The sequence below is a fragment of the Nansenia antarctica genome (assembly GCF_963989245.1).
Source record: "Nansenia antarctica genome assembly, chromosome: 17".
NCBI classification, from domain to species: Eukaryota; Metazoa; Chordata; class Actinopteri; order Argentiniformes; family Microstomatidae; genus Nansenia; species Nansenia antarctica.
In genome coordinates, this window is record NC_137687.1 from 6,185,338 (window position 1) to 6,198,170 (window position 12,833).

Genomic DNA, 12,833 nt, shown 5'->3' on the forward strand with positions numbered 1-12,833 from the left:
TCGAGAAAGTAAATGTTTCCAATATATCAAGAGCAAAGGTAAGTGGTATGAAGTATGAAGTAAACACACAGAGTAAAAAGCAAATACATAGTTGCAATTAAAGCTGTAGTTTGAATGGCTATGTACATGGATGTGTTAGGAGTAGTACAGGAAGGGAATTTGTGAACAACGTTATTACTGGGAATGGCACCTGCCGCCATGTGGTGGCAGAGGTGCGGTCACAGCTATCCTAGGGCTCCAAGTTTGTATGCTACTGGCGTCTCTAGTAAACTCAGGAGATGATCTATACCGTCCTCCTTTATACAAAAACGCTACTCTGAGCTATGTGACTGATCCTCCTTGCCAACAAGCTTGCTACACTAACAAACATTTTGGATACGGGCGCCAAGCTATCCTCATATCCTTTATTTATCCAAGCATTTACGGTAGAACAAACAAACGTACGGGATCGAAGCTCCAGCGAGCCGATATGCTGGTCGCAGTAATCTGCTTGCTACTTTCCGGAGACATTCACCCATGTGCCGGCCCGGATAACAATGGACAGTGTCACTCACCTACGACTGGAGATGGAACGGCGTTTCATGGGACTAACATTATGTCCAGGAGCAACAACGTTTTCCCTATAGCGCCGAACCCAAACCTACTCTAAATGTCTGTTCGGGCAACAAAACATGTGTAGCTGTAAGGGATGTCAACAAATCAACCAGGAAGTTGATCAACCCGGCTATCGCGATAGGTAGTTTGGGACCCCAAGGTAAAACCAAAGGGGTTGTTATAGGTGGTGGGCCGAACGCGTTTTTTGTGAAGTTTATCGATTTCCATCTATAGAGTACACAATGTTTAACATATGATATTAAGTAATTCTACTAAGTCTAATAAAAGTTGTTGTCATCTCTAGTTATGTCGGAGATTTTCACAAACTTATTTTTTAATCGTCTGTCTGCTCAGGGACATCGCTGGTCGCTCTAGTTGATAAACCAATCAGAATTCGAGTACGGCTTCATTAGGACCCCGAAATGTAAACACTGGCTGTTAACCCTAGCAACTGACTGGATGTTAACCCTAGCAACCGCGGGGAAATAACGAGATGTGATGAATTATGGAGTGTTGTATGCATTTAACAAACCGAACGGACAATATTATAGCATTTTCAGATGCAAGTTGGACCAAATGTGTACATTGTTCTCTACAGTGGGTGAATCTTCACACTGCAGAAAGCCAAATTGCAGAAAGGGCTGTAAAATATATATAACCTAGTAGTAGACAGATGTGGCAGCTAATATGAATGAATGAATGGTCTTTATTGTCATTAATATAGTACAGGTACCATACAACGAAATTTGGGAGGGGGGGCTCCCCTGGTGCTAGGAAAACAAATACTAAAAACAAGAAGGGAAAAGAGCTGGTTTACATAAATAAAGGCTATATACACTATCCACTATACTATACTATACAAATAAAACACTGTGCTGTACTCTATGCTATGCTATAAATATCCTAACATTTCCTATCTCTGAACCTTATGTACCAGAGGGTTGTCATATTGCACATAGTATTATTGCACATTCATTTAAAGTGTCGCAGTTTGCAGGTTTGAAATGTTCACAGTTGTGTTTCAGTATTGCACTTGATTACAATCTTGTAGCTGCCATCAAATTGTCTAGATTGTCCAGGGCCTAGAGCCTAGGTCTTTGCTGTGTTCAGGGCCTGAATGGCCCTAGGGTAGAAGCTGAGCTTCAGTCTATTTGTCCTTGCGGACATGGTCCTGAACCGCCTGCCCGAGGCGGCAAAAAAAATCCGGTTCGACTTAAAAAAATTAAATAAAAAAGCCAAGGGTGAGGATAGTGGATGCACATGTGAAAACAAAGCTTAGGGTGAAGATAGTAGGGACACAAACAAAACAAAAAAGCCTAGGGTGAGGATAGTACTAGGGGCACATGTGAGTCGATGTATGTTCTATTAGTCTGTGGAGACGAGATAGAATGGATTTAACATCTCTCTATGACCTGGGGTCACAAGGGTGCAGAATAACCAGTGACATCTGAGCTCCTGGGCCTCAGGTATATGTGAATGTGAATGGTCTTTATTGTCATTGATATAGTACAGGTACCAAACAACGAAATTTGGGAGGTATGTGTGTGTGTGTGTGTGTGTGTGTGTGTGTGTGTGTGTGTGTGCGTACGGAGGTGACCTCCTCTTTAGAGATGTGGGGGTTCAGGCTGTGTGTGTGTGTGTGTGTGTGTGTGTGAGTGTATGTGTGAGTGTATGTGTGAGTGTGTGTGTGTGAGTGTGTGTGTGTGAGTGTGTGTGTGAGTGTATGTGTGAGTGTGTGTGTGTGTATGTGAGAGTGTGTACGTACAGCAGTGACCTCCTCTTTAGAGATGTGGGGGTTCAGGCTCCTCATGAACAGAGAGGTGGTCAGGTGCAGGGCCCTGTGTGTGTATGTACCCGTGTGAGTGTGAGTGGCTTGTCTTGATGTGGGAGTGGCTTAGACAGTTAAGGGGAGGGGCTTAGACAGTTAGGGGGAGTGGCTTGTATCAAAGTGGGTGGAGCTTGTGTCAAAGTGGGAGTGGCTTAGACAGTTAAGGGGCGTGGCCAGACAGTTTAATTAATTAATTAATTAATTAATTAAAAGTGGAAGTGGCTTGGATCAAAGTGGGCGTGGCCTGTATAAAAGTGGGAGTGGCTTGTATCAAAGTGGGAGCTTGTGTCCAAGTGGGAGTGGCTTAGACAGTTAAGGGGCGTGGCCAGACAGTTTAATTCATTAATTAAAAGCAGGAAGTGGCTTTATCAAAGTGGGCGTGGCCTGTATCAAAGTGGGAGTGGCTTGTATCAAAGTGGGCGGAGCTTGTGTCAAAGTGGGAGTGGCTTAGACAGTTAAGGGGCGTGGCCAGACAGTTTAATTCATTAATTAAAAGCAGGAAGTGGCTTTATCAAAGTGGGCGTGGCCTGTATCAAAGTGGGAGTGGCTTGTATCAAAGTGGGAGGAGCTTGTCTCCAAGTGGGAGTGGCTTAGACAGTTAAGGGGCGTGGCCAGACAGTTTAATTCATTAATTAAAAGCAGAAAGTGGCTTTATCAAAGTGGGCGTGGCCTGTATCAAAGTGGGAGTGGCTTGTATCAAAGTGGGCGGAGCTTGTGTCAAAGTGGGAGTGGCTTAGACAGTTAAGGGGCGTGGCCAGACAGTTTAATTCATTAATTAAAAGCAGGAAGTGGCTTTATCAAAGTGGGCGTGGCCTGTATCAAAGTGGGAGTGGCTTGTATCAAAGTGGGAGGAGCTTGTGTCCAAGTGGGAGTGGTTTAGACAGTTAAGGGGCGTGGCCAGACAGTTTAATTCATTAATTAAAAGCAGGAAGTGGCTTTATCAAAGTGGGCGTGGCCTGTATCAAAGTGGGAGTGGCTTGTATCAAAGTGGGCGGAGCTTGTGTCAAAGTGGGAGTGGCTTAGACAGTTAAGGGGCGTGGCTTGTATCAAAGTGGGAGGAGCTTGTGTCCAAGTGGGAGTGGCTTAGACAGTTAAGGGGCGTGGCTTGTATCAAAGTGGGAGGAGCTTGTGTCCAAGTGGGAGTGGCTTAGACAGTTAAGGGGCGTGGCCAGACCGTTTAATTCATTCATTAATGAAAAGCAGGAAGTGGCTTGTATCAAAGTGGGCGTGGCCTGTATAAAAGTGGGAGGGGCTTGTATCAAAGTGGGTGGAGCTTGTGTCCAAGTGGGAGTGGCTTAGACAGTTAAGGGGCGTGGCCAGACAGTTTAATTCATTAATTAAAAGCAGGAAGTGGCTTTATCAAAGTGGGCGTGGCCTGTATCAAAGTGGGAGTGGCTTGTATCAAAGTGGGCGGAGCTTGTGTCAAAGTGGGAGTGGCTTAGACAGTTAAGGGGCGTGGCCAGACAGTTTAATTAATTAATTAAAAGCAGGAAGTGGCTTTATCAAAGTGGGCGTGGCCTGTATCAAAGTGGGAGTGGCTTGTATCAAAGTGGGAGGAGCTTGTGTCCAAGTGGGAGTGGCTTAGACAGTTAAGGGGCGTGGCCAGACAGTTTAATTCATTAATTAAAAGCAGGAAGTGGCTTTATCAAAGTGGGCGTGGCCTGTATCAAAGTGGGAGTGGCTTGTATCAAAGTGGGAGGAGCTTGTGTCCACTCCTATGCTGTACATGTCTGACTGAGACCAACACAGAGACAACGCATAATTACATTTCCATTTAATTTAAGATTTGTGCATAAGACTAACACACTCGTAACTCACACTTGACAGTTACACACTTGTAACTCCTTGTGCCTAAAATGGTGACGTGGTCCAAATTTACTAAAACATTTATTAAAAAAAGAGGAAAGCACTTATACAAGGGTGTTCACCATTGTCTGCATATTACAAACATTACCATTGTAATTACATGGAATCTGAGATTACTTACCAGGCTTTGAATCATAATGGGAGCACTCCAGTTGCTCAGGTGCAGCATACACAAATGTCCCCACTCCTGTTGTGTGTGAAGAATCTGTAAAATAGTCTGTTGGTCACAAAGAGTCAGGAATCCGTCCAGGATCAGATACTTTCCAATTGTGTGGCTGCTTTGGCAATATTTATGTTTGTGATTCATGTCAATAAAGCTTACTGAACTTCATTGAAATTGAGTTGAACAAACCTATAGCGCCATCTACCGGTACATTGCCAGATTTATTTGTACACGTCCGTTTTTGGAAACGTTGTGCGCATCTTTGAACTTTTGTTTGTGAAAGTATACAATGTAGCATTTCTTAACTGTATCAATTATACTGAAAGGGGGGGGGGGGGGAATACAAAAAAGAAAGGAAATCTGGTCTCACCACTGTTATGTGAAGTGGAGGGGGGCGTCTCATTATGATCCAATATAAATAATATCCTTGCAAGCCAGCCCAAAGTCTCCAATCCTCACATGGCAGTCATGTCCATGCAGGAAAATATTCCTGGGCTGTGAAAAAAAATGTCAACATGATTGATTAGAATTAAATTACATCGTGAATAATTAAGTCATTTTGATTTTGATAGATTTGATCGTTACCGGAGGTCATAAGGCGCAAAGGTTCCAAAACGTAACCTAGGCTACATTCTTCTAAAATGCTGAATTATATTTTCCTATTTCAAATGTAAACTAGGTAGCTTAACGTTTTCAATGGGTAACAACACGAACAAACAAGGCCTTAGCCTTAGAGAATTTGATCACGTCCACGTGTTACTCTACGATGCAATAGTGAGGGGAGAGGTGTCGAATATAATGAAGCTTTTAAAGTCTCACCCCGTCAACAACACTCTACGTCTACAACACGTAAGTGTTTCAACGTTTTTTTATTCTTCTTTCCCTAGAATGTGTCTACACACAGGCCCCAGGGCATGATAATCCACCAATTATGCATTATCAAGATTTCAGGTATGATAGGTGCGATATTTCAGGGTGAGATGTGTGGTTGTAACATTCATTGTAGTGGGATCAGAAAACGTGAACATAGTGGAGATGTCTCCATGTATAACTCTAGAAAGCGGACAGTTTTACAGGCAGCGTTTAGTGACGTTGAAAACCAGAACATCTACATTTGAACACCAGGGTTGACTTTGAGAAGTCAGAATATACACCGTATGGCACACTTAGTTGGGGTTAAATAACATGACAAGAACAGAAGATCACACATGTTTGTGTATTTCGAGGGGACACTGTGACTATGGAAACTAGCTGCGTGATCGGCACGTCTTCAGATGATGTCGATTTGTGTAACGCAATATTACAAGAACATTTAGAGATTATTCATACTACGATCTCAAAAAAACGCGGGGGGCAACTCGATCATCAATATACGAGAAAACACTGCACAACGGTTGAAATTCATCGATTCAAAGGTAGGCTACCTACCGGTAACCTTCAAAAATGTTGTACAGTAGTCTACAATACATTCATTGACAGACTAAACTGTTACACACTTTTATCGCTATTTATGTGTTGCAGTTGCGGCACATCAACCAACCCAAATTCAAAAAAAAAAAAAAAAAAAAAAGCTAATTATGAATCCATAATTGATAATAATAAATAAACACACACACATAAACACACAAATTCCCAAATGTCGTTGTTTGGTACCTGTACTATAGCAATGACAATAAAGACCATTCATTAATATCCTCCAAAAGGAGCGATAGGCGTAAACACAAACAAAATTAATTAATTCATTCATTCATTCATTCACATTGGCCATATAGTATTCAATATGTACCCCTATATGTCAGATTAGGGTTACTGTCCATTGAGCAAGAGCATTCTTACACTTACACCTTTTCTCAAGTTCCAACTGGTTGTGTGACCCTCAGGGCCTGGCTATCCTCCCTCTACATCTGGCTGCAGCACACAGGAGGGTTCAGAGCGTTGAGAGCCTCTTGTCTGCAGGAGCAGACCCGGAACTACGGTATTTACTTTAGCTCTATTGCATATGACCTGGATTAATTAATTTTACTCTCTCACTATTCTCCTTTTGGCACACAGGTCATGCAAGTGGTTCATTATGCAGTATGGTGTGGGTGGTATGGTGCCCACAGGGAATGAGTTCACTTCAGAATCGGATCACATTAGTGCAGATTAAGGAAAAGAGAAAGAATGCTATCTTGGACAATTGAGATGCACCTTAAGACTGCTGCAATGTGGCAATTTCAAATGTTCTCTTGCCTACCTACTTACGTCCAGTTTTCATAACTTCCACCTATTGTTAAAAACAAAACAAACCAAAAACTGTAAAACTTCTGTATACTTAATATTCATTAACACTCAATAAAGCGTGCACTATTCTCTCACCGCCCCACAGGGACCAGCGTGGCCGCAACACTCTGCACCTGGTGCTCACCCACTGGCTTTATGGCCTGTCATCCTGGCCCAAGCCACCCTCCAAGTTCCAACGGACAATGGCCACTATGCAGCAGCGGGCCGAGGCCTGCTTAACAGTGCTCTGTAACCATGGGGTGGACATCAACGCTGTGGTGATTAATTTGATTTGACCATTTAAAAATACTTACACAATGATTTCCATCACTACCTTTGGTATGCATCATTTGTTTTTATATAAAATACAAAAAAACAATGATAAACACACAATGTGGCCCAAAGGTTGAAAACGACAGACGCGAGACCGCGCTCCACCTGGCTGTGCAGTACGGAGCTCTCCCGGCGGTTAGCTTACTGGCTAGCCATGGTGCCATGATCAACACTATTGATCGCTCTGGGATGTCACCCCTGCATATGGCTGCCGGGATGCTCAACGCGGAGATAACAGCTAGGCTGCTAAAGCTAGGCGCTGACGTCAACAAGGTTAGTGTTCTTTCATTTTCTTTTTGGTGGTTCAAATCAAATCCTGACCACACAAGTGAATGATACTATCTAGGCGTAGGTCAAGCTGTGTTGAATTATGGCCTAAAAAGTATATCAAGAAGGTTATACGCACTTTACATAAAGTTTGATCTGATTTGAAGGTGGTGTATCAGTCCGGGAACAGCCCTCTGCATAGGGCAGCTCTGGGCGCAGCCACCAAGCCTGGTCCGACACCGGACAAGCATCTGAGGTGTATTACTGTGCTGCTAGACCATGGGGCTAATCCTGACCTGGTGAATAAGGCAGGTCGGACGCCCCTTCACGAGGCCTTCAGAATAGTCAAGGAAGGCGTGGTGGACCTGCTCCTGAAATATGGATGTGACATCAACAAATTGACAACCTCAGGGGAGAACTGCCTGTTTCTGTTCCTGAATTACAAGCCTAATGTAAGGCACACCGCTCTGTTGGGTAAGCTCCTCACTCTGACCTACCCTCTGACCATCACAAACAAAGATGGCCTCTTCCCCAGCACTTTAATGCTACCAGAGTACTTCGACCAGAGGGACCAGCTACTGAGCCTGACCAAGCAGCCAAAGAGCCTTATGGACATCTGCAAGATTCATATCCACCAGCAGTATGGGAGGAGCCATAGGGAGGGTCTGAAGCAGATTCTGCCTGAAAAGGTGTATGACTTTGTCTTCAACTTCTGGGAAAACCCAACTGATGTCAAATTCTTTAGAGAGGGTGATGCATACGAATAAATGTTCAGGTGGCACGGCTATACACATTTCCGAGGCTTTTAAATAGATTCCACTTCGGAGCACTTCATGAACTTTCAGAGAAGTGTATATATGTTTAGATATCGTACATCTGTCATATACAATAAACTACCTCATTGCAAAAATATACCTTTAGATCTCTGTGCATTATGCCTCTTGAGTGAATGTATTCCACTCCTTCAAGTATTTTCCGAAGAATGCTGAGTGTTTCTTCTGTGTCCACAGATCTGTAAGGATCTGAAAATCCAAACCCCAAAACATGAATGAAAAAATAGTGCATTATGCAAATGTTACGACAGACATAATATGAAAGCAAATACAAGGGAAACACCGGTAGGGATGTATGTGATTGAGTGATGGATTGTATCTTACTCTTTGAGCTGGGTTCCTCCCTGGGTCTGGCACTCCTCCAGTCTTTGAGTGAGCGTTCACACAACTGCATTTGAATATACAGCATCAGGTGGAACTGCACCTGAGGCAGCAACAGAAGTATCTGTTAACAACACTTCTACAAACAAATGCACAATTGTATCGAATAAAGACGAAACTCCAATAGTTTATGGTAAAGAATAAACGGCTTACAGTAAAGAATAACATATTAGATTGTAGAATTTGAAATGCCCTCTTAACATAGGAAACAAAATGATTGTTTGTCCTTATGTTATTCAAATGAACATACATACCCCCCACCCACAATTTGACATGTTGAAACTGCAGTGCCTCATTGTATGGAGGATTAAAGCTGGGTTTGTGCTAAAACAACAAAAGCTCCATTATACCCTACCTCCTTAGAGAGGTGTTTTTCAGTCCACTGCTCACTTCCTGTGTCAACGTAGGAGTTATTGTTATTGTTACGGTTGGATTCTGAAACTTGAAACCTTAAAAAAAAAAGTTAGTGGCACACATATCCAAACATTAAATGTAGTGATTAACATGGGCAGGAAATAAAGCAGCAAGAGAAGGAAAAAAACAACAAGGAGCATTCGAGAAAGTAAAATGTAATCAACAAATCAAGAGCAAAGGAAAGTAAACACACAGCCTAAAGACCTCGCCGCAGGCCAACCTCACTGCTTCCACCCTAAACACTAAATACCTCACTGCTTCCACCCTAAACACTAAATACCTCACTGCTTCCACCCTAAACACTAAATACCTCACTGCTTCCACCCTAAACACTAAATACCTCACTGCTTCCACCCTAAACACTAAATACCTCACTGCTTCCACCCTAAACACTAAATACCTCACTGCTTCCACCCTAAACACTAAATACCTCACTGCTTCCACCCTAAACACTAAATAGGTCCTTCCTAGGTTGGGGTAGTAAGGATTCTGAAACTTGAAACTTGACTCTGCAGTTATAGGGATATGCCAGTAGATGTCAGTGTTACACAGTGAGTTTCCCTCGCTATGGAAGGGCATCAACAGCGTCATGAGAGCAGGCCTACTCATGCATGTGGATCTGTGCGTTAGGGCCAGGGGTCTTTAGGGCCAGGGTCTGTGCGTTAGGGCCAGGGGTCTTTAGGGTTAAGGTGTCTGTCTGGTAAAGGGGACAAGCTTAGTCAGGCCTATTGGCTTATACAAGTATACTGTATTTATGTACATCTTGATGTGGTTCGAGCAGCTCTGTCAATTTGTTTGCAAACCATTGCACATGTGATCAAGATGTTTGTATTTATGGGAAAAAACAAACAAAATATGAAGCAATGGAATTTCCTTTTGTTTGTTATTTTGTTAATTAATTCAATTTTTGAAATGTTTCTTAACATAAGTGGAGTGAGCAGCTGTGCGGTATGACGCAAATGGTTCCATTTGTGTCCCAATCGGTATCTGCTTAGAATTATTCTCCCTATATTATGGCATCATGAAAGTTTAAAATGAAAATACAAAAATCACAATATTGTCACAACAAAATCATTGAGAAACCTCAATGTATGTAATCAATTCAATGTAATCTAGCCTTGACAAAGTGGCAAATTGGCCTTGGATTCCTATATGCCCCTTCAACCATGCTCAAGTGGGGGCGTTTCGTTTTATTACCTACAAAATAGGGCGCTTAGGTGGCGTAGCGTGTGTTGACCACGTGTTGACCACGTAACCGCAGGGTTCCCGGTTCGATTCCAGCCACGGACATATCGTGCATGTCATCCCTTCTCTCTCTCTTACCCATCCTTCCTGTCAAATCTCTACTGTCTCTATCACAATTTTTAAATAATAATATGAGTGGGACTGCCACAAAATAACTTACAAAAAAAAAGAAAAACTACTAAATAACAACATCAAAGTAAACGGTTAACAAAACATCATACTATGCATGCATTAAAAATAAAAGCTCCTGATGTGCAGAGGCAAATATGTATTTGGTATTTTACATTATGGCCAAGTGGTGTAACAAACGCCACTCAATTCATGTATTCTAAAAAGAACCATGAAACAACATCCTTACTTGACTCTTAATAATGTGCTTTTAGCTTGAGACATTGCAACTGCCAAGACCAAAGTTAACGTGTGTTTTTTTGTGTGTAAATGACTACAATCATGTTCAATTCGATAATTATCCAAAACTCCATAAAGTCAATGGTGTTTTTCTGCTTCATCTCTTTTGTGAGTCGTAAACGAGGATCATGTGGGTTCACTCTGGGTTGAAATCAGTCACAGTCTGGAATGACGTAACTCAAGTCGACATGGACGAAAGGCTTGAGGAAACCATTCATTCCGCCAAACACTGACTTTTTGCCAATTAAACAGTAACAAGGTCAAAATTGTATTGATTGTAAGTCGCTTTGGAATAAGGCGTCTGCTAAATGCCAAAAAATGTAAATGTAAATGTAAAATTATCTGAAGATGAAATGCTGTTTGCATTTTATTGAGGATGCAGATTATTGTATTACTTGCTTGTGCTTGTGTTGTGCTATTTCAATAACTGAAAGCCTATGTATCTATTCGATCAAGTCGATCGTACGCTGTTGTCTTCCTCTAAAATTCGTAATAGAAAGTAATACAAGTAGCACATGTATCCAGTTGTGTGTAGGCTACCAGTTAAATAGTAATGCTACATTTTAACCAAAAAATGTAATCATGTTTACCAAATGTTAAAAACATATTTTTGCACTCTATACAGTGTGTGTGTGTGTGTGTGTGTGTGTGTGTGTGTGTGTGTGTGTGTGTGTGTGTGTGTGTGTGTGTGTGCGTGTGTGTGTGTGTGGGGGGGGTAGGGGGTGGAGGGGTCTGTCTATATTCCGTCACTGGGGTCTCACAGCAGGCACATCTGGCTTGTGTGATGGCTGCTACTTCACGGTGCTTCAGACTGATTCATGGGCCTAGTACTCAGCCTCAGCTGGTATTCCACTTCGACCATTTTACATCACATAACTCCCCAAACTTTGCTCTCGCCTCTCTTCACCCACATACTGCCAATAACCTTTATATTTATCTCTCATAAATACCTCGCGGCCTTGCTCTCCCCCTCTCCTTCTTCCTAGAATTCTCCAAACCCCACTCTACAAAATCTCTCTCTCTGGTGTGTATCATTGAACAATCACAATCTCTCAAACCTCAACCTTTCTCAACAGATGTACTGTATTTCTGTAACATCTCTACTTTCATTAATACCTGTCTCCTTTCTTCTGTCTCCTGTGTCACCGTTGTTCACTACTTTTCTCTCTTAACTAGATAAGATCATTTAAAGATCATTTTACCCCAGCCTCAGGTTGTTGTCATATTGTTGTATGTATGTATTGCTGTTGTCAGCATTGTTATGCTTTGACGATATTGCCTCTGGCAAGCTTTGATTGATTGTGTCTTGTAAGCAATACTATTACACAATATACTCCATAAAACACTCACACCACCTCACCTGTCAATCATCTTAAGAACAGGAGAAAATTCATCAGAACTTTAGCAGATGAATATCTGATCAATGTAATACAGTTAAATGTAATGCAATAACAATGTTATGTCATCATCATACTTGTATAAAGACCACACCCTCAACAAGATTTGTTCAATCAAGTATCACACATTAATCATGAGACAAGGCCACAAGTTAATAAGGCCAACAACAAAGTAATACAAACCATAACTGTTTTTGTATTTGTGGAATGTACATGATAACTTGTTGTGTTTGGTGAGCCCTCACTGAGATCACACGTTTTCCCCAGACGTTGTTTTGCTCACGGTGCCTCGTCATCACGTTCATTTCATCGCTCCGAACAAAGACTTGTGCTCCGTCGGCCCCAGTGGCCTTGCCACCCATGCTACGAAACATCAATGCCCATACCACGAGAGCAGCGGGGGACATGTGATTGGCCTGGAGCAAACTCTCACCAAATCAGTGCCAGTACGGCTTCGGGCGGTTGACATCTTGTTTTTTCTTGTAGTCATGTTACTCTTTGTTTTGGTATTTTCTTCGTTTCATACCCCTAATACCTCATCCCTCTCTTCATCTTCACAAGACCCTCCTTCCCCTTCATGTGCGTCAGTGTCCATTCCACTTATTTCCCCCCCTCAAAACACACATGTGGTAGCCTAGGGCGGTCCGGTGTTCCAGCACTGCGGCGTACAGTGCACACACACATGCCCATGTCAGCATGCTCTGCTTCTCTTCCTTACTTTCCTGTCACTGTCTCTATCCATAAAACATATGTATATACACACACACACACACGCACACACACACACACACATACACATACGAAACGTAAACACAAGCTTATTTATAGGATACAAATGCACA

The 12,833-nt window shown here is 42.4% G+C and overlaps 1 protein-coding gene across 1 annotated transcript; it reads left to right on the forward strand.

Annotated features, from left to right (window-relative positions):
- Positions 1–2,381: 2,381 nt before the first annotated feature.
- On the forward strand, positions 2,382–8,080 carry LOC308172830 (ankyrin repeat domain-containing protein 61-like; the record flags this gene model as incomplete). Its single annotated transcript, XM_080547778.1, has 5 exons — positions 2,382–2,417; positions 6,332–6,426; positions 6,820–6,991; positions 7,119–7,319; positions 7,481–8,080. The coding sequence occupies 5 exons, from the start codon at positions 2,382–2,384 to the stop codon at positions 8,078–8,080; spliced, it is 1,104 nt and encodes a 367-aa protein (XP_080403904.1).
- Positions 8,081–12,833: the final 4,753 nt, after the last annotated feature.